This window comes from Camelus bactrianus, chromosome 5, assembly GCF_048773025.1.
Source record: "Camelus bactrianus isolate YW-2024 breed Bactrian camel chromosome 5, ASM4877302v1, whole genome shotgun sequence".
NCBI lineage: Eukaryota > Metazoa > Chordata > Mammalia > Artiodactyla > Camelidae > Camelus > Camelus bactrianus.
Genome location: NC_133543.1, coordinates 76,987,524 through 77,015,040, shown reverse-complemented (window position 1 = coordinate 77,015,040; position 27,517 = coordinate 76,987,524). Strand labels below are relative to the sequence as shown.

The window sequence follows — 27,517 nt, the reverse complement described above, 5'->3', positions numbered from 1 at the left end:
ATATGAAATTATGCCTTGGGGTTCCTATTGGCCAAATCTGGGACAATATATACATGAAAATGATTAATTACAGTAAAGACTTATAAACCATTGGGGGGAAAAAGGAAGTCATGAGTCTATACCAGTGACTGATTGATGAAGATTTAAGGGTGAGGAGTAGATAGGGGAGAAGAGAGGTCTCTTGCTTACATTAGAAGGCCAAATGCCAGTTAGTACTGTACAGAGTATGCTGCCGTGGGAAAATAATCTGCGTTTTGCACACATCATAGGAAAGTCATGGATTAGGATGCTAAATCTAGGGGGAAGTTTTGATTAGGGACATATTTTTTGCATGGTTTTAAAATGTTTCTCCACAGATTACTTATTTGTTGTAAAGGAAAAATTAGTAATTAGTTTGTAATGTACTAGATAGTACATTGATCAATGATAAAAATTAACATCATCATTGAAAAGCAGGTGGACATCTTGTGCCTCCACCTGTGATACTCTAAGAAGGACACATCATTGCTTGTATAATACTACAGCCAAGAGTGCATACTCTGAATTGTAAATGTATGGAAACATCAAGCAAACCCCAAAAGAAGGACATTTTAATGACTAAAAGGAGGGGCTAGGAGGCAACATTCTTTAAAAGTGTTATAGAGAAAGGCTGTGGAAATGTTTCAGATTGAAGGATGCAGCCAAGTATTTGCAATACCTGCCCATGGACAGGAAACTGTACTTAGGGGTGGGGGTGGGGGTTGCTATAGGACACTATTAGACCCAGTTGACAGACTAGATTATGAGTGGTAGATTATAGAAATGTGTTACATTAATGTTAAATGTATTGAAATTTATAACTGTACTGTGATGTTATGTCAGACAGTATCCCTATTCCTAGGAATTATTCACTTAAGTATTTAGAGGTAAAAGGCCATAATATTCATAATTTTCCCTGTGATGTCCTGAAAAATATATGTCTGAATATGTTTCTGTATAAATATATGTGTAAATATATGGATAAATATATGGAAAGAGAGTGAGCAAATTGTAAAGCATTTAGGATAAAATTTTAACAATGAACTTAGGTAAACTCTATTTGAAGTTCTTTGTACTATTTTTATTCTTGCAATTTTTGTAAGAGCTTGAACTTATTTCCAGATAAAAAGTTTCAAAATTAAGAAAAACAGTTATATTCTAAATATGATAGGAGTACATAAAAAGAAGCACAGAAAAATAGATCAGGGGACATAAACTTAGAAAACTAAGATGCAGGTAAACATTTTGCATCCCTCTCAGCAACCTGTTGATATGTGCTGGCATCTGCTAAGTGCTAGATGCTGGCCCAGATAGCAGCTAACAACGGAGCTACCGAGTATGCTGTTTTAAAAATGGTACCATTTTAGCTGTTCTGTCTCAACTTACTGAGATGCAGTGCAAACTACTTATGCATTAGTATTTGTGCTATGTATAATGGTTTTCATCCCTTTTATTTATTTTAGCATATTAAGTTTTCCACAACTATAAAGGAAATTATTTGTATTTGTATGTTACATCTAATATAGTACCTTTAGAATGAGTCATTAATCACACTTGCAGGAATAAATTTTCATTATAATCAAAAGAGAATCTTTATTGTTGTTGTTTGTAGCACTGGATCTTTGGGTAGGATATATCCAATATATTAATTAATATAATTTATAATAAATGTTTAAGATATAAATAATCTCATGGAAAAACCTAACTGAAAGCTAAATCAGATTTCATCCTTTTAAAATTAATTTTTCAACCACATGACTGATTTTTTTAAAGCATGACTTAATTTTTTTTTTGATATAAACAAGATTTTTATTAGTGAAGTAAAAAAAAAGTAGTGAAAGCTTGTACACTTCCGAGAATTGGGAGCGGGCCAATCCAGGAAAGGAAAAACGGCCTATGACTTAATTTTTTTATTTGAAACTCCACTAATACTTGTATGGTCATACAGATATTAAAAAAAAGTCTTTGATAATGGTCTTAATAGAGTAGCAAGATCCAATAATGTTCTAAGATGTTATATTTGTAATTAAAATAAATACAGAAGTGTGATAATTCTGAAGACCTCTACACAGTGGAAATAGGCATAGATTTGGAAAGCAGTGCAATAGCAAATGGTGTCTGATATGATTTCTAGTGAATCTGGATATTAGATCTAGATTTTAAAACTCTTTATTCTTTCCATATTGGGTCCAGCTGTGCCTATCCGATTTGACTTATTGTGGTCAGTTGGCTTGTCTTTCTCGTTTTGAATAATTATAAGGAAAATTATTTCAGTAACTCAATTGAATATTCTCCAGATTATTAAGAAGACATTATAATCTAATGCTTTATCAGTAGATAATATTTGGAATTTATGGAATTTCTATGTGGCTCTTCTTTAAATATTTTCCACTTTTGTTGACCTTATGTAACAGTGTTAAGAGCTTTTTCAGGGGATGAAAAAAATGTCTTTTTTTCCCAGCAGTCCATCAGTTGCTGATGTATGATTCTAACAGTAATCTTTATTCCATAATCCCCACACCCACCATGCCCAACTCAGAGACTCATTTGAATTGAAATGTTCTTGGCAAAAATGCATGCTGTTTGTGTTGGCCACATCAAACTCTATAGAAATATTTCAGCCATCAAAACTACTGGAGTTGTGTTTAAAAACAAAAATAATCCCGGCCCTCTGGATCTATATCCTTCAAATGGAAGAAGCCAGTGGTCTGGAGTCTTTGTGTCTAGCGAGAGTTTTGGAAACTGGCACAGGGTAGCCTGATTTCTGATGAATTTCAGTTGCAGTGTAGGAATAGCTATTTCCTTAGGTGTCAAATCAGCAGTACTACTAAACAGGTTCTTTTATAGATTGGAAATTTTAAATGGCTAGTTCCTTTTTCTATTTCCAATTGTACGAAGACTTCACCTGGCTGCTGTGTATGACTGTTAATCATTAAAATTTTTTTTGCTTCATTCAAAAGAAAGAATGCTTTTTTCGTGAGCATTTAAATCATTGGCTAGACTTCCTTTTCTCCTGGTGATTTATTTTTCAGTACACAAATCAAAAGTAAAAAAGTAAATTAATTTTATAATTGTTTTTGTAACTGTACCATGTCTACTTGTCCCTGATATAATTTGACATTAACTTCTTTTTAATGATAGACGAATCCTTAGTACTGTGGAAAAGAGCAGACAGAAATATAAACCAGCTTCTCTCACAGTGGAGTTTGTCCCTTTCTTTTACCGTAAGTAACAGCTCTGATTTCTCTTGCTTTGATTCTGATATTACTCTAATTGTTCTTTATTTTTATTGATTCTGACCTTGATTCAGCTTGTGTGTTTATAAGATAAAGATTCTAAGAACCTATCACTAGAGTACTTGATTCATGTTTTGTTGTGGTTAATTGTTCTTGGTTTTATTTAATTTACTATTCTTGAAGTGTTTTTCATTTGAGAAGAGCTGAGTGTTTTAATGACAGCAGTTTGTTTTAGAACTTTAGATTTTTTATTGAAAATAAACTTGAGAGAATTAGCCCTCATGTGTGTGACCTACCTATATGGACTCTGGTTTTCTTTCTTTAAAAAAATGATTATGCCATATTTCAAGAATATAGAAAATTTTGCAGAATATAAAAGGAACACCTAGTGTTTCCCATTCATATTTGTGAGATCTTAACATTTTGCCATTTTACTATATTTGCTCCAGTTCTCTTTTCTTTTCCCCCTAAGAAATAAAATAAGACAGAAATAGTCCTTTTCAGGGCATTTGATCCTGACTAAAATGTCCATAAGACATGTGGCCATGCCACAAGGTCCTTGAACTTTGGTCCTATCCAAAATGAGCATATTTGGTTCATGCCAAATGATTTTGGACAGGACCAAATATCAAGGACCTTTTGGTGTGGACTAAATATCTTACGGACATTTTGAACAGGGCCAAATGTCTGCTAGCCAAATAGTCCTTTGATTGCTTGAAAACAAAGTTTCAGTGCCCACTTTGCTTGACTACTGGTAGTGATACTGGCTTTGGCTAGATAATCAAACTCCTATGTCCGCAATAGGAAACCCAGCATGCCAGCAGAACAGTGTAGGTGTTTCTGCTCAGGAGGAGATCCGACACCTTTCTAATGGCTTTTCTTGGGTTTTCCAGGTGAGGGTATGAGACCAAACTGATGGGTGTGTGAGCCACCCTGGCTTTGAAGTGCAGTAGCCCACAGAAGACATTTATACCTTGTAATAACCATGATTACTTCCAAATCCTGGGAAGGGAAATTCCCAGCTTACAAATGACACTGCAATCAGGGAAGCCCAAGGTTATGAGTTCCCATCAGGTATTTATAGTTATCGTAGTCTTCCTAGTCCAGATCAAGGGCCATTTTTACCATAAGCAATGTTGTCTGGTAACATATTTGTCACTGATTGTCCACATTGGTCAGATTTCCAATGATAAAATACTTGGTCCATTGTCTATAGAGAAGGAGAAGATTTTGTTTTTTTTTTTCCCTACCCTTTGTTAACCATTATTCACAGTAGTGATAGATCTTTTGATTATAAAGATGTTTTTCCTTTTGCAAGTTTTCCTTGGGATGAGACTTTGGAATAGGGTGAATATCTTGTTTTTCAACAGTTTTCATCTAGTATTTTTGCATCCCTTGATAATCTTTGCCTGGATCAGTTATTTCATTGAGGGCTGTGGTATTGTGGCTTTCACATTCTATCCTTATACTTCTGTCAACTGATGTATTCCGTAAAAAAGAATTTTCCCTTATCACCTGGGGATAAATTACAACTTTTCCTAAAAAGGCTAGATAAAATACTTAAATCTTTCCCTATTACTATCTGTTTTCAAAAGAAATTTAAATAATACTGACTTCTAGTGGGGCAAATAAGTTTTATTATTCTCTTTTTTTGTGTATCACTGTGAATTCAGTGACTTTTATTTATTCAGTGTTTTACAGTTATAGTTTTTTATGCTAAAATTTTTCCAAACTTGATCAGAGTATTTTCTCCTATTCAGTTTGCCTTTTTCATTTAATTAATAGTCTTTTAAAGCACAGAGGTTTTAAATCTTAATGGAATGTAATTTATAATTTTTTTCTTTTATGAGCTGTGGTTTTTGTGCCTTACCTAAGAAATCTTGCTTACCTCAAGGCCATGAAGATTTTCTTTTGTTTTCTCTTATTAGGTCAGATATCTGTTTTGAGTTAATATTTTCTGTCTAGCTTAAGATTTTCCATTATTGCTATGCAACATGTGTTGAAAAAGCTGTTCTTTCTTCCACTGAATTACCTTGGCACATTTGTCAAAAGTCTGTTGACTGTAAAATGTGGGTTGATTTCTGGATTCTCTTTTTTGTTCCACATGTTTCCCTTTATGATGTTACTACACTGTACTGATTATTGTGATTTTATATTAAGTCCTGGAGTCATTAAGCCCTCCAACTTTTTTCTTTTTATAATTGTTTTGGCTCTTCTGGATTCTTTGCATTTTCATATATGGTTTAGAATCCATTTTTCAATAATGTTACAAAAAGTCCTTCTGGGGTTTTGATTGAGATTGTATCAAATCTGTGGAACCATTTGAGGAGAATTGCCACCTTAACTATATTGAAACTTTCAATTCATAAGTCTGATAGATCTCATTGTTTGTTTGTATGTTATTTATTTCTTCAGTCAGTATTTTGTAGTTTTCAGCATATAGACTGTACAAATATTTTGTTAATTTATCCCAAGGTGTTTATTCCAGGTTCTTGTAAAGCCTTTAAAATAAACTATTGCAGATGAAAAAAAAAAAAAAGAGCTGGACATTCATGGCCTATTTTTGTTAGTGAAATGACCCTGTCTATCCATGGTAATATTCCTTGCCTTACCTTGATAATATTCCTTACCTGTTTTGTCATGTACTAATACAATATCTGACACTCCAGCAATCTTATGATTAGAGTCTTTTTATATCCTTTATATATGTTTTCTTTGGGTCTCCTGTGACTGAATAGAACTCTGTTATCTGTGTGAAATCTGACAGTTAATTCAGTTTACAACTTCTTGATGGGTTTTGCCTGTCTTTTGGGATTTTGTACTAATATTTGAATGTTGATACTTGGACTCCAGCTAAGTCATTTGTGTATTTCTGGGCTTCTTCCATTCCATATTTCCTCACATATTCCAGCTACCTAGGCCTCCCCATACTTTTTATCTGTCTACTAACTCAGCAAATAGCCACTTTTTTTAGGGGTTCCCCTTTCTGTGCAGTTGTTCAGAAAATGTCTAACGAAACAGAAGTAGAGGTGATCCTTGGGCTCACTTTGGTTTCATTCTCTTGTGTTTCACAACAGAAGGCAAATTTTTAGAACCTAAAAATCTCTAGAAACTATTTTGTCCAATTTTCTAGTCATTTATACAGGAAGCCATGTGTAGTGACAGTTATTCCGACATAGCTGGAATGACTTAATTTTTTTAATGTTAAATTTCTACCAATATTTTTAACTCACAGCTGTTTCTTTTTGGAAATGTTTCTTGTGTATAAGATTGGAAATAATTCTATTGTTATATTCTTGTCTTGGTGTGTTATGATGTATGCAAAAAGATACTCATTATGGGATTATTAGCAGTGTCCAAAGAAGGTGGAAAGCATAAACCTTTATCAGTAGAGAACTGGTTAAATAAATTAAGTTCCGTCATTGTAGTGGAATGCTCTCCAGTCATAAAAATGAATAAGGCAGATGTATATGTCAACATGTAATAATGCATCTTAACATACATGCGTAATTCTTAATACATAATAAAAAATGTATTAAGAACAAAAAAGCATGATGCAGTAGAATATGTAGAGCTTTTTTTTAAGGTGTGGGGAGCAAGGAGGATTGAGGGAGACCTACTTTTTCTTGTCAGTTCTTTTATACTGTTCTAATTTTTCTTTCTCATGCACATATATAATCTTTTAAAAATAATAGAATTATAATATTAAAAGAAAGATTACTGTTGGTACCAGAACTTTAGAATATAGGCCCTGGAGTGGACTCAGGAAATCTTTTTGTCCAACTCTTTCAATTTTGTAATTGAACAATTATAGTCAATTATACTAATAAGAGGCAGTAATAATAGTAGTAGTAAAAAGACATCTGATTTTATGTCAGATTTGGGATAATTTCTAGCTCTGTCACTTAGTAACCCTATGACTTTAGGCAGGATATTAAATTTTGATCTTCTATTTGCTCACTTATAAATAAGGGCAAACTATCATCCTCATGTGGAGTATTATGAGAATTAAATGAGCTAACATAAAGTATCTAAAATATTACCTGATAGATGGTTTCTCTTTTCCTTTCCTATAAAAGGGTGCATATCAACCTTATTAACAAATTTTAGCCTTTCACAAAGAGATTTTAATTTTTCAGTGTCAGACATTCCTTAGAGATAAATCATAATGTGAAAGAGAAATCTTATTTATTTATTTTGTGTATTATATTTACAGAGTGTTTTCAAGAAAGTGAACATCTCAAGGAAAGTCTTAAATGTTGCTTATTGCATCTCTTTGGAGCCATTGTAGCTGGTGGGCAGGTGAGGAATGTGTTGAACATTATACAATAGTAGTTAACAGTGCAAAAAGCTTTCCTTCGATTATTTAATGAATTATCTGTCTTTTTATAATTTCATGAACCATACAAACATTTTTCTGAGTTTAGATCTTGTTTAAAACTAATTTACTTCTTTATTTATTAACTTCCCCAAACCTGAGTAATAATATTAGTACTAACAATAAAATTACTGCATAAATAACCAGATTTAACAGTTTTTGGTATTTTAAGTTCTCAGTTGTGTTGACTTTCTGCTTCCAGTTCTTACTTTAGAATATAGAGGATAGTTAGCCATATTAGTTCATTTCAAGACATATGAATTTAGTCACTCTTCTGTCTACTTACAATTACTAAATACATATGTACAAGATTTATATGCATTTTTTTCAAGAAACTCAATTAGCTTTCAGTTATTTACAAGAAAGAAATTCTAGTAATGTTTTTTTTTTTAAGTTGAACATCTTTAAAGCTGCCTGTGTTAAACTTTGAGTCTAGCTACTATTTGAAGACAGGATTATAGTCTAGAAAGAACATTCTACATGTTTTCTTTAGCTACATAGTTTAGATCAAAGGTACTTTTTGTGCCCCTTTGGCAGTTCTAATGTAGCGCCTTGTCAGAATGCTTCCACATGCCTACAGTAAAATACATATGATCACAAAGGCAATTATACTGAAATGCAGTTACTAAAATATTGATAAAACAAATCTGTATCATTGTAACGTGCTTCTTTATAACACATCAAATAGAAAATATAGTAGCAAGTCTAGTGATTAACGTTATTTCAAACAAGAGATGAACATAAATGATGTTTCAAGATAGTACAACTATGCTGAACACTAGAATTTGACACATTGTAAAGTGATTATAAATCAATAAAAAATGTTTAAAAAAAGATAATACAACTATAATACATAATGAAAATGTGTATGATTTCTATTGATCACAGAATCACAGGTATTGCTAATAGTATTACTTGGGTTTCCTAGTGGGCTACCTTGCCCTCTCCCCTTCACTCTGTAGAGAGAGAGAGACTAACCAGAATCTTATTTTTCAGCTTGTTTGCTTTGTCATTTCCTTTATTGGCTGATATCCTTCTTTTGCTTTGGTACTTCCCCATTTCCATCATTTCTCCACTACTAAGAGTAAGGATTAATAAGTGTACATGAATAAAATTGGAAATGACATTGTTTTTGACTAATGGAGAAGCTGGCTGGATCATGTTCCCTTTTTGAACATACCCAGGCTTCTTCTTCTTAGTACCTGGGAGTAGTCAAGCCCTGAGAGACCTCTAGTAATTAAAACTCATGTGGAAATCAGGTAGATATTGGAAGGCCATTTTATTATTTTTATGTACTGAAAGTACTCAAAATTTTTATAATCAGTTTATAGCTATAGTTACAACTATATTGAAATCAGAAGCCTCAGCACAAGGGTATCTAGATGAATTGAATATCTAAAGACAAAAATGGCTTTGTCATAAAGAGTGAAAAATTGAAGTCCAATGACTGGTCTCTCTTTCCAAAGCATCATGTCTGCACTGTCCATTAGCATATTTATTCTGTTTCCTGCTGTGTTTAGAGCAAGGGCTCTGGAGTCAGACTGTCGTAGGTGTAAACCCTATGTCATTTCTAAATAGTTGTGTGACCTTGGATAAACTATTTACATGTGTTTTAGTCTCTCTGATTATAATATGGAAATAGGAGCACTTACAGGGTAGTCATAAGGACCCAATGACATGTAGTATATGTAAAGCACTTAACTAAGTGCCTGCACTTGTAAGAACGAAGTAAATCACAGGTGTTTCAGATTTATGATTCCATGAAAATCGCAGTAAATACTAAAGTTCTGTCAGCATAAGTTAGAAGCTTACTTTTTTCTCTCATTAAAAAAAAAATAGCAGTAAGCAGTTTATCTGGTGGCTCTAGGATCTTCAAGGATTCAGTTTCCTTTTGAATGTCAATTTTGTTATCCTTACTATTATTTCTTGTGGTACAAAATAGCTTCCAGAGTTCTGGTCATCCTGTCTGCATTTTGGGCACAAAGATGGAGGGCGAGATGAAGAAGGAGACAAATGGCATGTGCCAGTTATCTTTCAAGGAGATACTGAAAAGCTGACATTTGATGTCTTTTTTAATCTCATTTCGAGACCATCAGGTAGCTGCAAAGATGCAAATATGTTCAGATAAAAAATTTGATAAAACTTATTACCTCAGCTTCCTTAGCAGCAAGGGAGGTTAGGAATGTAATCTTTATTCCTGGTGGCCATGTGTCCATCAAAACATCAGGGGTTCCGTTAATAAGGAAGGGGAGGAAAATTGATGTTGGATGGGCCATCAGCAGTCTTCCCTGGTAAGACTTGTTATTTTTGGTATTATTTATCACACTGATAATAACAAGTCCAAATGGCCTAAGTATTATTATTTAAGATGATTTTGCATAATTATATTCTGATTTATTATATGTCAGTTTAACAGTTTAGGGCAATGTATATTGTTTATTTCAAGTTTAATGAATCACCTCAAATAACTACCAGTTACTTAGAATTTCAGAAATATGTTTGTAGAATCAGAACCTAGCCAGTCCTCTTCTGTGTCTGTATTATTTAGAATAAAATGATATGAATGATACATGTCATTTGCTGAAAACAGAAAACCTGAGAGAGACTTAGGCAAAATTGATGGGTTTATTTGTATTTTTGCATAAGAAATCCAGGTGTAGGCAGTTCTGGGATGGCACTGCAGCTCAGTGATATCATCAAGGACTAGGGTCCTTCATTGTTCCTGTTCTGCTCAGTAGCCTGCTCTTTTAATTCTGGGACTTGTTTCTTCATGACATGAAGATGGCTCCAGGCTTCTTGTCTGCATTCCAGGCAGGAAACAAGGTGAAAGGGCCAAGAGCACAGGGTCCTTCCCTTTTTTATTTGTAAAGTGATATCCTCTTTGTAGTCTACTGGCATATATTCTTTTTTTTTTTTTTTAACGTTTTTTATTGATTTATAATCACTTTACAATGTTGTGTCAATACTGGCATATATTCTTGACCAGAACTATGTCACATGGCTGCCCCTAGCTACAAGGGAGGGTGGTAAGTAAGTTTTCTACATGGACAGGTTACCAGCTGTAAAAAAATCTGAATTTTATTAGTGAAGAAATGAAGACCTTATATGTGTAAAACACTAGCAGTGCCTGTCAGAGTATCTGTCTAAAAATTTTTTTACCTTGTCTTACAAAGGTCTGCAGATTTATTAAATTCTCTTTGTTTTTGCAAACATACAGAACTTCAGTTAGGTTAGGGTTTCATTTTTATTGTCTCTCATGTTTCAGAGGAATGCTTTGCAAGCAATTTCTCCAGCCACCATGGAAGTTCTTATGAGAGTTTTGGCTGATTGTGATTCTTGGGAGGACAGCAATCCTGAAGAAGTGGGCAGAAAGGTAGAACTTACTCTGAAGTGCCTTACCGAAGTGGTACATATCCTTCTTACTAGCAGTTCTGATCAGCGTCAAGTGGAAACTAGCACTATTTTGGAGAACTATTTTAAATTACTAAATTCAGATCATTCAGCTTTACCTAATCAAAGGAGGTCCAGACAATGGGAAAGCCGGTTCATAGCGCTACAGATCAAAATGCTGAGTGAGTATTTGATAAGGTTTATTATATTCAACTTCCTCTGAGTCTTTTTTTTTTTTTTTTTGTATTCTCCACTTTCATTTAGAATACAAGGCCATTGTATAGGAAATATTGATTGTTTAATTCAGATATTGTGTGACTATTTAGATTTTGACTTTATTAATATGGAATTGATTTGTCTTTCACATCTTTGCTTTGACAATAACAAAATCGATCCTCTATATTCTTTTTTGAAAGTTGTAATCTGCCAAAAGCAGCAATCTTAAAAAGAAAATCAGCTGTGATTTTGAAATTCTAGGAAAAGTAAATTTTCAGAAAGTGCCGTTTGTAGTTTCTAATCTATGACAAAGAGTCACATACAATCAATTTTGTGTATGCTTCTATAACATCTCTATAGAGATCACTTCAACCTCCTGAGGGTTTCTGGTTTTTTGTTTTGTTTTAATTCCTCAGATCCTCTGTATGTGTGTCTTGTTTCTCTTTCCCTCTGTTTGTGTTGGTTGCTTTGTGATATTCTATGCTTTTCTCTCTCTCTTTGCAAGCAAGTGATTTCTTAAGGTATTCCTGTTAGATTGATAGATACTAATATTGTTAACTGAGAATCCCTTTTTATAGAAATAAAATATTTTCATTACAGCTCAACTAGGAAACTCAGTTAAGTAAAAGTGAAAAAGTTTTTTATATCCTACTGCCCAGAAATAACCAGCATTAATGGTTTGTTGTATAGCTCTAGAGACAAAAAAATGTTTGTGTGGTTACGTGTGTCGTGTCCAGTTTAAAAATACTGGACATCAAAATTTTGGTGAAACTAAATGATTAATTACAAGGTTTTTGCAGGAAAATAAAATTCATCTTATACATCTTCTATTTTTTTATCTTATAACATGTCATGTTTTATAGTTACTATACATTGCAAGTTTATAAGGAAGTTTGAGTCTTCACTGAATGGATTTCTCTTTTATTATGAACTCATATTACCTATGCCAAATTTCCCCTAATTTCTGAATGGGGGCATCCTTCAGTAGGAAACAAGAACAAAACATCATCACAGATGGATTAATTACCTCAATCTCATTTTCATGATAATCATATGTTAATTTTACGCTATATATATGAGACTATGTTGCCAAACATAACCAAGTGTTGCTTATTGATAGCAAGTTGAGAACCACATTTTATTACACTTAACCACTAAAATGGAAGAACTCCTAAGTAAATCTCTGGGAAATATATATCACTCATATACAAAAAGTTAAGTATTTTTAATAATAAAGTATAAAAATGTTCACTTTTCTTATTAAGTAATAAGTATTTTGTTTTCTACTTGTTATCCCTATTATTTCCTGATTAATTTATATCGGTTTGTCAACTGAAAAGCCTGAATTACATATATGACTAGAGTTAATGTTTCTGTGATGCCCAATTTTCTGCTTTATAACTGGGCAATTTTGTTTTTCTTTTCCTAGATACCATCACAGCCATGTTAGACTGCACGGATCGGCCGGTTCTTCAGGCCATTTTTCTTAACAGTAACTGCTTTGAACATCTCATACGACTGCTACAGAACTGCAAGGTATTTTTCTATTATTACTATTACTATTGTCTTTGATTTTAAGAAGCTATTATTTTGTTTATGTTTTGATTCTCTTTCGAGCATATTACTATAACTAAATTTTTTTCTTTTTTGTTGTGGTAAAATACACATAACATAAAATTTACCATCTTAACCATTTTTAAGTATACATTTCAGTGGTATTAAATGAATTCACATCGTTGTTGCAACCGTTACCATCATCCATTCCCTGTTACTCTTTATCTTGTAACACTGAAACTCCATATCCATTAAACAACTCCATATTCTCCTCTCCCCTCTGCCCTTGGCAGCTACAGCTCTTTCTGTCTCTATGATTTTGACGACTCTAAGTACCTCATTAAAGTGGAATCATAAAGAATTTGTCTTTTTGTGACTGGTTTATTTCATTTAGCATAATGTCCTCAAGATTCATCCATGTTGTAGCATGTTGCAGATTTTCCTTCCTTTTTAAGACTGAATAATATCCCATTGTATGTACATACCACATTTTGTTTATCCACTCATCTGTTGATGGACCCTTGTTTTGATTCCACCTTTCAGTTATGGATAATGTTGCTATGAATATGAGTATACAAATATCTTTTCAAGATCCTACTTTAAATTCCTTTGGGCATGTATCTAGAAATGGTTTGTTGGATAATGTAGTAATTAAATTTTTAATTTTTTGAGAAACCACCTTACTGTTTTCTGTAGTGGCTGCACCATTTTACGTTCTTATCAGCAATGCACAAGGCTTCCAATTTCTCCATATTCTCATCGACACTTATTATCTTCTTCTTCTCCTCCTTCTTCTTTCGTCTTCTTTTTTTCCTTTCTTCCTTTTTAATAGCCATCCTAATGGGTGTGAGGTGGTATCTCGTTGTGGTTTGATTTGCTTTTCACTAATGATTAGTGATACTGAGCATCTTTTCACGTACATCTATTCAAGTCCTTGGTGCATTTTTAATTGGATTGTTTAGCTTTTTTGTCATTGTTGAGTTTTAAAGTCCTTTTTCTTATGCATTGTTAACATTTAGTGTGAGCATTTGATGCATATGTTTTTGTGCTTTTGTTTCGCCTAAGATTATTTCATTAGCATTTTCATGTGTTTTGATTTTACATATTATTATATTAAGTGATGTACAGTAACCTACTCAATTATTCCCTCTTGGTAGATACTTAAATTTATTTCCAATTTTTTTTGCTATTACATAACTTTTCCAAGTTTCATAGAATTCTATTTCTAGTAGAATTGCTAGATCAAAGGCCATAAACTTTCTAAATTAGGGAATGTTATATAAAAACAACTTGTAAATGAGTGGAAAATGTAGAAGAATAGAAAAATAGAAATACTGTTAAGGTTCTTGATATGTACCTCCAATTTGCTTATTATTTTTTAAATTTTTTTGCTAATTTATACTTGTAGCAGGCTTGCATATCAGTACATAATAACTAATATTTATGATTATTGTATGTTTCCATAAATTTCAAGATGGTACCAGAAATCTTTTAGGAGCTTCCTGAGAAGCCTTTGAAAATAAAACTACTTCACAGAGCTTTTACCTTTCTATTTGAGGTATTCTTTTCATTAATTCTCTGTTGAGAAATATTAGAGGTTCATTCTGATTCTGTGAAAATATTACAGAATAAGTGTTTTAATATTAGCTCCTTGGATTTTTCCACACTGTTAGAAGAAAAGTATGAAAGTAGCATTTGAAGTAGCTTTCAAAGCATTTATGTCCCTTTGTTGTTTAACTTACAATAAAATTGTAAAGAATAGCATAAAATAGTAAAGAATACATTGATAAAGTAACTCGTAATAAATATTTATGAAGTCAAAAATTACCAAATTACCACTGGAGAATCAAGTTGCTTCCCTCCAACTTTTAAAAATGATTCTTGGGAAAGAAATCCTAGGGAGATGAAAGCAGCATAAGCAAAATATTTATAAAACCTTTTGTTTTTTGTAAAAAAGCAGTGTGGCTTTATTAGTTATAAAGACGACTTCAGTGATAAAGACAAGATCTCACATGTGTAGAGAACCTGTCAGTCACACATTATAGAAGGATAAATCACTAGGATAAAATAGTTTCTACTGAAATTTTTGATATGTGTTTCTACAATATGTGAAACCAAGATATAATTTAAAAAATCTCTGTCATACCATGGTCAACAGTATCTTTTCTAAAAATACAGAACTGTTTGTCATAGCTGTCATGATGGTGACCTAATATTTGCTCTTTCTACTATGTTATAGGCCAAAGTTTCTTATAATGTAGATCTAGAAACTTGCTGACAGTCACAGCATTTTAAAATTTAATTATTTGATACCATTTATCACATTTTGTTTTGAAACAGGAAATGTTAGAGAAGAAACACATTTTAGAGAGGAAATTCAGGCTTTGAGACCTGAACCTTCCCTGCTGGCAGTGGTCTTTATTTGTGGAATATTCTAGTCAGAATCCCTGTAGATTCCTCACCAAACATGGGAGTCATTAAATTTTAAAAACAAGGGGAACCTTTGAAATAAACTGCCCAACACTTTGAGTATACACATGAGGAAATATGTCCTGAAAGATGAAGTAATTAGCTCAGGGTTAACGCTAATATACAATGGAGATAGGATTTCTTTACCCAGGTATTCTGACCCTAACTTCATTGTTGTACATAGTTTTGTAACTGTATTACTGGTACTTAAGCTCAGTGTTCAGTCGGTAGAAAAAACTGTTTTCTGTGCATTAAATATAGGAGAATTACGGGTTTTATTTACTGTGTATGCAAACATATTTGATGGAGATAGGTGATACCATTTATGAATATATAAAAATGTTTGAAATCTTGTGAAAACTTAAGTTCCCAAATGTGTTATAGGATGCTACATATGTCTATTGATTGATTTCTGTTTAAATTGTTTTTGTTAGTAAGGAATGATTCTTTTATAAAGTAATACAGAATCAAGACAATTGTCATTTTAAGTATTCAGACCCATTGCAAACATTGTCAACTAAAGGTTAAGGTGTCATAAGCAGTTTATGAATTACACAGAAATCTTTAGGCTGATTGTTGCAGTTTCTGTGCTTTCTGTTTGCATAAGATTCACCAACCAGTATGCATTAATTTCCTGAGTATTTGTGTAAAGACTTCTGGGCTTGTCAAAATGAGTCCAGTCATACTATAACATACTTAAAACACAGTTCCATGGACTCATATTTTTAACTTTTATGATAGATATGATAAATTTTAGAGAATTCATACACATTGCCCTAGTGACCTTGAGCAGGTTTCTTTTCATTTTTTAAAGATAGATTTTTATTTAAATTTAGAGCAATGCACAATCAATATAGAAATTTTTGAGGAAAAAAGAAGTATATAATAAATTTTAAAAATCCTTTTATAAAGCATATGTATATAATACTTAAATCATGGCATAATATGCATAGCAATATTTGTGTATGTATTTTAATGTGGTTGTACTTTCCTTTACAAAATTGGAATACTACTGAATATTTTTATATTCTGCTTTTCATCATGTTATACCATGAATCTTCCCATTTCCATCGTATATTTTTCAAAAGATTGTTTTTAATGACTGCAAATATTTCAACCAAGCAATTCTCAAAGTATGGGATCCCTAAAATCATTTCAGGGAGTCTGCGAAGTCTAATCTTAACAAAATTTCTGTTTGAGGCTAGATTTTCTTCATAAACTTTAAGCAAAACAACATTATAAAAGCCTGAATGCAAAGTCAGATACGAGAGTTCATTTGTCTTCATTTATGTCAGACATTTAAAGAAATTTGAAAAAATGTAAAAGCACTCATCCTCACTAAGATATATTTTGGAAGATAAAGTTATTTTTCATTAACATGTTATTTATGTAAACATGCATTAGATTTATTATTTTTTGAATAAATGAACAAATTTTTTTAAATGTCTTGATTTTAATTTCTTATATGATAAATAGTGACCAATGTAACCCATATAAATAAAAGTTCTTTGGCGTTCTCAGTAATTTTTAAAGAGTGTTTCTGGTTCTTGAGACCAGAAAATTTGAGGACTTCTCTTTCAACCTATTAATGTACCATAATTTATTTCAGTATTCTACTATGTTGATAATTTAATGGTTTCTAAATTTTTGCTATCGTAAACAAAGTTGAAATGAGCATGTCTGTTCTAAAATCTTGGTGTGAGTTTGTTTCTTCGAGTAGATTTCTAGAAATATGATTACTGATTTTGAAGAGTAAGAACTTTAGAGAGTTTTGATTTGGATTGCTTTCTGGAAAGACTGTACTCATTTTTACTTTCATCAGTTTTGAGCATTTCTGTGTTATTGCACGTAAATAATATGGAATATTATTATTTTAAAAATCTCTGCTGATATTAATAATACCAGCTTTCGTTTATTTACCCTTTGTTATGTGCTGGTTACTAGGCTAATAACCTAACACGGTTTGTTTCATTTAATTTGCACACCTATTTCATGAGATGATATTCTTTTCGTGTTGGAGAAAACAAGTTCAGAGAAGTTAAGTAGTTTTTCTTAAAACTAAACAGCTAGTAAATAGCCAAACCAAGATTCAAATCCAGGTTTTTGATTCCAAAGCCTGTATTGCACACACTGATCTATTTTTAGGTTAGGCTTTACCTATGTTCTTGCATACCATGTTTTACCATGCTGTTATTCATGGTATTTTATATTGCATTCTTTCAGCACATAACTCACTTTTTATTTTTTTATTTCTGAAATGATAGTTCCTAAGAAGAGCTTCCTTCTTAGGATAGTCTTGATAAATCCCTTTATAAATCTAACTTTCTCTCCCTTTGCACTCTCATTTGAATTAATCTTTCTCTTTACCCAGACTGCGACTGAGATCTTTTGGGATGCTGAGTTTTATTTATGTAAGCCAAACTACTTAATTCTGTCATTTCTTTCAGAAGAGGGCGATCTCTCAGAGATAATCATAATCTCCCTTTTTCGTATACAAACTAATATAAATTATGCTCAACTTTTCATAATTTTGGAGAATACTGTTGTAAAATTTTAAACAAAATGTGTGGTTACATAAATTTGGAAAATGTATACATGAAACGCTACTTACTGACCTTCCTTGTCAGAGTATGCATCAGCATATTCAAGAGTCTGAGAAGTATTTCCAGAAAGACCCCTTTTAAAAATTACTTTTAAGAGCATTTCACAAACATCCTAGGCTACAGAACCCTTAGTATACATTCTTTACTACTGTATCTTTAGTCTGTCTCAGTAGCAATTTATTTCTTTTCTGAGTCATTCTCTTCTATTCTTTTAGAATTGAGGAATATTAACTAATTGTTCCTAATAATTAATTATTGTTTTTGTTTCTTATTTTAGTAACTTTGAATTCCAAGAGAGAAATAATTAATTAATTATATAGTATAAACTAATGTTAATTTTTAATCCAAAAATTGAATTGTTGATTGTCAGTTTAAGAGTGGTATGCTTCACGAGTGGATTCTTGGATTTATTTTCAAGAGACGTGGAAATCCATTTAAACTTCATTTTTGCTTATAGGTAATGATTTAATGTTCTTTCTCCATTATTCTTGTCTCTGTTTTTAACAGCTGTTTTTAAATGCTAACAGTAAGGTGGCAGACAAGAACGAGAAAGACCTTGCCAACAAATTACTGACAGAAATGAATGAGGACCAGGTATCTACAAAGACTGCATCTTGTTTCAGCTGAAGTCCAAAATCTGTCAATGGGAGTACCTATTCCTGTACTTCTCTTCTTGTGTCTTAAAATACACAAACATTATCTACTTCTAATCTTTATCAATTATTTTTGAAAATTGTTTAAAAAATTAAAAGTAAAAATGCTTTCATCTAAAAGATAAGTATATTGAAATCTTGGTGGGTGACATAAACGATCAACAGTATTCCATCTATGTATGTGTGTGTTCTTTTCAGTGTGAGGAAATATAAAGTACAGGAATGGAATCCCAGCAATATCAATGCTGTCCACCTGGTGGTGATGCCATATTTTGGGGGGCTTCTTTTTCTAAGCCTTGTGGTATCCTGGGACCTTAGGGCTTTCTTTGTGAATATGTATGATCAGTTTTAATCTCTTGATTCTTTGCTTCTTGTTGACAAATGATGATTATAATTCAATGGACAACCCAAATCTTAGAGGAAGGGAAGAAGATGCCAAACTCTTTTGAGTCTTGATTTAGCATAAAATTTAACTTTTTTCTTTTCTAAAAATTCAACTCTACATGGGTATAAGGCAGAAATATACAATTTATCTTACTTTTCACAATATATTAGGTAATTTAGTTTGGAAAAAAACTATGTATAAAAATTGCTTTGTTATTTATCTTTCCCAAAATGTTGTGAGAGAGCTTAACTGATGTCTCTTATTATTATGTTAATGTCCATGTATATAAATAGAGTTGTGGTATAAAAAGAGATATGATAGTCTATTATTTTCTATTCTGTATGTGAAATGCCAACTACAGAGTACTGTTTTAGATTTCTCTATAAATTTTAGTTCCTTGAAAGTCTTCTTATATAGATTTATAAAATGTTATAAAAATCTTCTTAAGGGTTTACAATTAGTATTCCTAATGTAGGTACTGTGATGCATAGTCTTCTTGCATAAAGTTTAGAAAAGATCTTATTTGCATGAAATTCTGTATGCAGATGCTTAATGCATATGATAATAGTTTTGTCATATGTAATATGTTTATTTTATATAATTATGTTTAATAAACATCAGCAAAACCCAAGATGCCAGCTTGAATAACTTGCTTAAAAGTGTAGAGCTTAGCTTAATATGACAAAGATCTAATCAGTCCCTGTTTACTCACACCATTTTTAGTGGGAGGGAGAGAGGAAAATTCTATTTGTAGAGTGACAAGCTTCAAGTTATAGTAACATATTCCCAAAAGCAAGTTTTGGGGATGGGTAATTTTTACAACTTTCTAGTCTTCACACTATGCTTTCATGCTATATTATCATGCTGATGATATAACATTCATATTCAGTTTTTTTATATTGTTGATGTGCTATTTTGTTTTTGTTTGTTATGAATGCACTGCCCTGAAATTTAATACATTTCTTCTTTATGATGAAGCTTAAACAAAAATAGACAAAATAGATCTGGTATTTATTTTTTTACAACTTTTGGCATTAAAGGTTGCCTTCTCAAAAACATGACAGTATGTATAGATACATATTTCACTTTCTGTTCTGCCTCAAATTCTTCATGTTATGTAAAAACAGATGTACCTTACTGTTTTCACGTGTAAGTGGTTAGCTGGTGTATGCACATGCCATTTTATTTATAACAGGATTTGGAAACTAAGTAGACAAGACTATTTTAGACATCTTATTATACATGCTAATGAAATTTTAACCTAGGCAGTTTCAAGTGTAGTTTTGAAGGATAGTTAAAGCATAAGAGAATTTCCAGTGATAGACCTCCCTCCCTTCCTCTTGAGATTGTCCATTACTTTTAAAAAGCATGTATTAAGCTTAGTGTTTTTTCTTTCCCAAAATACATTTTAATGTAATGAGTGAATGTAGCCTTATCCTTCTTGACACATGGCTTATTTTCTGTCAAGCATATTACTTTTCTTACAGGTTGTAGTGTTTCAGAAACCCATTTCATTGGAAGAGGAATATACTGCATGCTAAGTAATTATTTTTTCAGGTTTTCAGAACAAAGGTTTCCTAACTGAATAAAAATTTTGAATACATTTATTAATTTCTTGCTTTTTTTTTCCCCCCTCTGGTAGGTGTTTCAGGGACAATTGGATTGTTTGGCTGTATCAACCATTCAGGCTTTGACAGCGGTAATGAACAAATCTCCAGCTGCTAAGGTAAAACATATATCCTCAAGCTCTGAAGTGTTATCTTAGATATACCAGTTTTTGCTATATAATTCCCTAAGCCACTTAAAGAAGTATATAATATATATGGTTTCACGTGTGAAACAAAATAGTTCACAAAATATCTCGTTAGTATTGGAATCACTTAGCTGACAATTTAAAAGACAAATGCTTCTGGGCACTGCTCTGGGATTATTTAAAGCACTGATGACTGACTGTAAGCTTTAGGGCTTTACAGTGTCAGTCAACGAATGGGAAGAGAGCACTGGTGTTGAAATGTTGAAGTGATCGTTTTAAGTCATTCTTTGGTTAGTGCATTGAAATAATTAAATTTTATATCACAGTTTTTCTTCATTCATACAATAATCACTCTTTGACTATTTGGTCAGTTCATGACTGCCTAGAATATGAACATATTTCACATGTGAATTGCCCTATCAGTTTGGGACTTGTTGTTCCAGATGGCCATTTCTTTGTAGTCACTAACTCTTAGGATTTTCTTTCCCTTCTCATTCACTGCCACTAACTACGCCCCGTAGTCCACTTATGCTGGTTTTGTCCTGGTAGTTTTCCCACTGAGTACTTTTAAAGATTAATGACATCATCTGTGTAACATGGTGAGCATAGTGCAGGCACATGGTAAGTACTTAATAAGTGTAAGTGTCTATTATTATTTTCACCATTTACTGTCTTATCCACCGCCTCTAATATATTTTATGCCTTACTTTTTTAGTGCCAGAAATGAATGAATTATTCCTTGTTCCCTAAGCCATGCTTTCAGTTGCATTTCTTACTTTCAATTAGTTTTTGTTAGGAGACTAACATTGCCCTATAAATGTTACTATATATAGCTTGTGGTTAGATTCCTACTGAATAGGCTTTTACACCTATTATAGGCTGGGGTGGGAATCTAATCTCCATTTATAATAATTTCTTAAGGAAAAAATGATCTTAAATTCTAAGTAATTGGTTTATGAGTATAATGGATTGCCTGTAATGTATTAAGAAATTCAAGCCTAAAATGATGTCCAAGTCTTTTTAGAATATAAGTTGTTGTTTTTTACTATGTAATGCCTTGCATCGTTTAAAATATTAAAGAGTCAGAGTCAACTAATTCCCCTTCCTAGAGACAACCAGTCATACTTGTTTTGTTTAAATCTTTCGATTATATAATGTTTTGTGCCTAACTTCCTGGACCACTTTAGTGTTCCTAAATTTTTTTGCTTGTCTTTATATTTTACTTTATGGCTTTGGGTACCCACTAGATCAAAAATAATGTGACTTAGAACTTACGAAATTAAACTTCATGCTCTGGATAATTCAAACCATTTAGTTACAAAGAGCAGAGAGAAAACCATACCCACTTTTTTCTGGCCATTACTCAGAATTGGCAGGACTCTTTAAACTAGTCCTTTTAGGCTGCTGACTCCTCTTATTCCCAAAATCTCCTCATCTTTTCTCCATTTTTGTTTTAACTTCAAGTAATACTGTACTAATAACAAATCAAGTGAAGAAAGTAAAGGAATCTGCAAGTAACATAATAATTTTATAATACATAATTTTTGCTAATTCCATTTGTTTTATATTTTGGTATGTTATTGTAGCATTGTATTCCAGAAGGTGTAAGGGATCTATTTTAAGATGAAGACATGTGACTTAACAAAACAAATATTGAACTCAATCTTTTAATATTTTTAGTTAACTTAAAATGGGTATTATTTAACATTTTAAATATTCTAACACATTCAGTTTTTGAAAATGTGCTTTGATGTGTTGATTTCTCCTTCTCTAGGAAGTATTTAAAGAAAGAATTGGTTATACACATATGTTTGAAGTATTAAAATCCTTGGGTCAGCCACCACTGGAACTACTTAAAGAACTTATGAATATGGTGAGTTTTTTAAACTTTATTAAAAGAAGTTCCATTATCTTGATATCAAAGGTGGTAAATAACCTTTTGTCTCTTATGTTGCTTTACAGGCTGTAGAGGGTGACCACACTTCAGTTGGGATTTTGGGCATTAGTAATGTCCAGCCTCTTTTGCTTCTTATCCAGTGGCTTCCAGAGCTAGAATCCCATGACCTGCAAATCTTCATCTCTGATTGGCTGAAGAGAATTTGTTGTATTAATAGGCAGAGTCGAACTACTTGTGTCAATGCAAACATGGGAATTCGAATCATTGAAACCCTTGATTCCCATTCTTCCCTCCATCGGACTTGTGCTGAGAACTTGATCGCACTCCATGGTTCCTTGGGGAGTCAGTCAGTGAGCTCAGAAGAAATCCGTCAACTACTAAGATTGTTGAGAGTGGATGAATCTGACTATATTCACCCTTATACCACTCATGTAACTCGAGCAATCCTGACAATGGCCCGAAAACAAAGTCTCGAGAGCGCGCTGCAGTATTTTAATTTGTCACATAGTATGGCAGGAATTTCTGTGCCTTCCATACAGAAATGGCCAGGGTCTGCCTTTTCTTTCAGTGCTTGGTTTTGCTTAGATCAGGATCAGTTGACTCTTGGCAATGCTAACAAAGGAGGAAAAAGAAAACAATTGTACAGGTACTGATACAAGTTATGGAATATAAATGAATACTGTTATAGCAGTATATGCTCTGATTCTTAAGCAGGAAAAAGCTTTTCTAAGAATCTACTTTTTAAATGTACAATAGTTTTATCTAAAGCCTCTTCCTCCTTGGGATGTACACACCTTAATTATGAGTGCTTTGTTGCTTTCATAATAATAATTGTATATCTCACATGTTTTGACGGTTAAGTTCTGAAGCTAATTTAGAAACAAACAGATTTTAAATTTGGAGATTTAAAATTATTGTAAGATTGAAGAAAAAAGCAATAGTAAATTTGAAAATGAATGGTGATTTTTCTGTTCCATTGTTGATGCTATATTTATATGAAGGACCAAAAAACCTATGTGTATCCAAACTTAGTTACTTCAGTAACTAATAACTTTTAATATGCCTTAGGATTTTTTTAAGATCTTTATTCATGCTTTCGGAATGTTATTTGAAAGAATTTTGAAGATTTGAAATTTTATAGTTTTGCTATGGTTTGCTAATGGCATTCTGCTTATAAGGCTACCTTTTATAGTTTACTAAACTCCTGTGCCCAAAAAAAGATTTAAAAATCATCTCTGAAGCAAGGTTGGACTGATGATGTATAGCAATAGAATGTAAGGCACAGTGTATTTGATAAGGATATTCACAATGAAGTTATTGTTTTGTGTGCTCCAGTAATGGTTAAACTGTACAACTGACTTTAAAAGTTCTGGTAATATATATTTTTGTTAGCTTTTTTACAGGAGGTGGCATGGGTTTTGAAGCTTTTATTACCCATTCAGGTATGTTGGTTGTGGCAGTGTGCACGAAAAGAGAATATGCAACAGTTATGCTTCCTGACCACAGTTTCTGTGATTCCCTCTGGGTAAGGCTTCAGGGCATCACATTTGACTTCTTGGTTCTTTCCTTTAAAAAACACAAGTTGGTGCATGTACATTGTGTTGTCATCTGCTTTTTGAGACTCAGTAAACTTTCATGTTAAGGTTCTTTTCATGTTGAAAATTACCTATAAAGAATTTAATACAACTTACCATAATTGTAAATTCAGCAGTAATCATTTTTCTGCTAGAAAGTTAAAGTGAAATGTTATGATTTCTTTGAAGTTTTCCAGAATCAAATTTGATTTTGAATTTCAATTTAAAATGAGAACAGAAATTGTAAAAACAATACATTTCTGTTGCTTTTTAAAAAAAATAAAATGCTTCTCATTAGAAGAATTGATTGTAAAGAATATGCATAGACTTGGGAAAATGCAGGAAAGATACTCTGTTCCAGTTGTGTATAGATTTTCTAGAATAGTCAGAAGTGTTTTTTATAGTACTACAGAAGAAAATTGTTACTCACTTTAAGAACATCATTTTAATCAGCATTTAATTATGCTTAAATCTTCTGTTCTACTCTTCACACAAATTAGTTACATAGTAATACTCTGAAAACATTTACCATTGCAAAGACTTAATATAATCTTTACCTTTTAAATCTATGTTTTGCTTTACCAGCACAACATAACCATTGTTCATATGCCTGGAAAAAGGCCGTTTGGTCAGAGCCTTGTCTATATCTATGACAATGGACAGCAGAAGGTCTCTGCCCCTCTGAGATTTCCTGCCATGAATGAAGTAAGCACGTATAACCTACTCTTTATGGGACTAGTTGATTGAGAACTCTTGAAAAAATTTTTAATTAAATATATAAGGTTCTGTTTGTTCTAAATGTATGCCTATAAGTATTAGTATTTTCTATGTACTAATATATATAGTAAGTTAACATTTAATTATGTTAGCCTTCATTATAGATGAAGTCAGACAACAATTGTAATAAAAACAATTCATGGAAGAAACAAATGTAATTAAAGGCTTAGAAAAAAAGACTCGTAAGAGGAAAGTCAAAGAATATGAATAGAATAGGGCAAAGATGATTTAATAAACCTCTCCAAGTATACAAAATATTTAGACTGTTATGATAGACTTTTCCATCACTGAATTTTTCATTGAAATTGAAACAATAATAAAGAAACTTTAAATCTTCACATTGTAGTTAGCTATAAGATAAAATTTATTTCCTGAGGTGATTCTTAAAGAACAGTAGTGTAAGAGTTCTGTGAGAATTTTTAGGTATTTTTGAAAAGGCCTTTTCTGAAGATAATGGAATGAATTAGATTATTTCCCAAGTCCTTCCAGGATTCAGTAATTTCTTATTGCTCTTCATCTCAGTGATCACTTCAGGATAACCTGTAATGAGCATTATTATACTGATGTGTAATTCTCTGTTTATAAATTTTAAGAGAAAAAAGTGGTTTTCTCTATTTTAGAATTTACTAAAGTAAAAAAAAATTTAAATACACACATTAAAAATTCAAAACTGCAGCAACATGGATGCTCCTGGAGAATGTCATTCTAAGTGAAGTAAGCCAGAAAGAGAAAGAAAAATACCATATGAGATCGCTCATATGTGGAATCTAAAAAACAAAAACAAAAACAAACAAACAAACAAAAACAAAGCGTAAATAAAGGACAGAAATAGACTCACAGACAGAGAATACAGACTTGTGGTTACCAGAGGGGTGGAGGGTGGGAAGGGATAGACTGGGATTTCAAAATTGTAGAATAGACTACACTGTATAGCACAGGGAAATATACACAAAATGTTATGATAACTCACAGAGAAAAAAATGTGACAATGAGTGTGTATATGTCCATGAATGACTGAAAAATTGTGCTGAACACTGGAATTTGACACATTGTAAAATGATTAGAAATCAACAAAAAATGTTAAAAAAAAATTCAAAACTTACAGAAGGATATAAAGTGAGTTATGAAAGTCATGCAGCTAAAATCTGTGGGTCGAATATAACATCTGTAATGATGTCTTATGTGTACATACACATGCACACATCATGATCCATTAAAAATAAAACTTTTTCAGTGTATTGTTTAATTTTATGTACTGTTTCATTTTAAATATAAGGATAGAGATTTAATTAAAATGTGTGATTTATTGTGTTCATTTCTTAATTTTTAGCCTTTCATTTCATGCTGCATTGGTTCAGCTGGGCAGAGAACCACCACTCCTCCACCATCCCAAATCCCAGATCCACCTTTTTCTTCTCCCATTACCCCTCATCGGACATCATTTGGTGGAATTTTGTCATCAGCCTCCTGGGGAGGAACCACTGAAAAATCAAAACTGATTACCAAACTGATATCAGCTGGAACCCAAGACAGTGAGTGGGGGTGTCCCACATCCCTGGAGGGTCAACTAGGGTCTGTTATCGTCTTCTATGAAGCACTGCAGCCTCCTCAGGTGAAGGCATTATATTTAGCAGGTGAGCGTGTTCCATCATACTGTTTAATTAAACTTAAATCGTTTTTTCTGTTGCCTAAACATATTCTGAGGAATATATGTGACCTGGAGAATGCACAGTTGGCCCTTGAACAACTTGAGTGATTAGGGGTGCTGACCCTTCATGCAGGCAAAAATTCCACGTATAATTTATAGTCAGCACTCCATACATACGTGGTTCCTTTGTATGTGTGGTTCCACATTTGCAGATTGTAGTACTATAGTATTTACTTATATGTGAAAAAACTCCACGTATAAGTGGACCCATGCAATTCAAATCCATGTTGTTCAGAGGCAAGATGTATTTTTTTTCAGTTGAAGCCGAAGGGGAAGAAAAAGCCTGCCGCACACCATACTTTTATTCCCTTTAACTTTATTGAGATATTGGCTTACAACATGTAAGTTTAAAGTATGCAGTGTGGTAATTTGATACATACATACGTTGCAAAATGATTATCATAATAAAAATACCTCCATTCCCTCACATAATTAACATTTTTTAATGTGTGTGTTGATAACATTTAAGATTTACTCTGTTAACAACTTTCAAGTATATTATACATTATAATTAATTATAGTACACTATACTTTTTTTTGTAAGCATACATAAAGCAAACCTTTGCGAAATATTTCAAATATTGTCCGTAATACTGCCTGCATTAGTCTGTTAGGACTGCCATAACAAAATACCATAGACTGGATAGCTTAAACACTATTTTCTCACAATTATGGAAGCTTGAATTCCAAGGTCAAATTTCCATGAGGCTTGATTTTTAGTGAAGCCTCTATTCTTGACTTGTAGGTGTCTACCTTCTTGCTGCATCCTCACATGAAGTTTATCCTCTGTGTGTGTGCAGAGATAGAGTTCTCTGTTGCCTTTTTTTCTTCTTATAAGGGGCCCTATTGAGTTAGACCCAACTCTTATGACATCATTTAACCTTAGTTACCCTTAAAGGCTCTATC

At 32.4% G+C, this 27,517-nt stretch overlaps 1 protein-coding gene across 10 annotated transcripts in view; it reads left to right on the top strand.

Annotated features, from left to right (window-relative positions):
* Positions 1–27,517, top strand: part of NBEAL1 (neurobeachin like 1) — a 129,289-nt gene that overhangs the window by 24,627 nt on the left and 77,145 nt on the right. For 6 of the 10 annotated variants that reach the window (XM_045507987.2, XM_074364149.1, XM_074364152.1 and 3 more), the window contains 11 exons: positions 3,160–3,242; positions 7,471–7,556; positions 10,898–11,204; positions 12,668–12,774; positions 18,372–18,458; positions 20,545–20,628; positions 22,430–22,528; positions 22,618–23,198; positions 23,945–24,077; positions 24,712–24,831; positions 26,234–26,537. In XM_045507987.2, coding sequence (XP_045363943.1) covers positions 3,160–3,242; positions 7,471–7,556; positions 10,898–11,204; positions 12,668–12,774; positions 18,372–18,458; positions 20,545–20,628; positions 22,430–22,528; positions 22,618–23,198; positions 23,945–24,077; positions 24,712–24,831; positions 26,234–26,537 — 1,991 coding nt within the window. Of the gene's footprint in view, positions 1–3,159; positions 3,243–4,208; positions 4,329–7,470; positions 7,557–10,897; positions 11,205–12,667; positions 12,775–12,796; positions 18,322–18,371; positions 18,459–20,544; positions 20,629–22,429; positions 22,529–22,617; positions 23,199–23,944; positions 24,078–24,711; positions 24,832–26,233; positions 26,538–27,517 lie in introns of those variants that run through there. The other 4 variants (XM_074364153.1, XM_074364154.1, XM_074364155.1 and 1 more) reach the window with 3 other exon arrangements.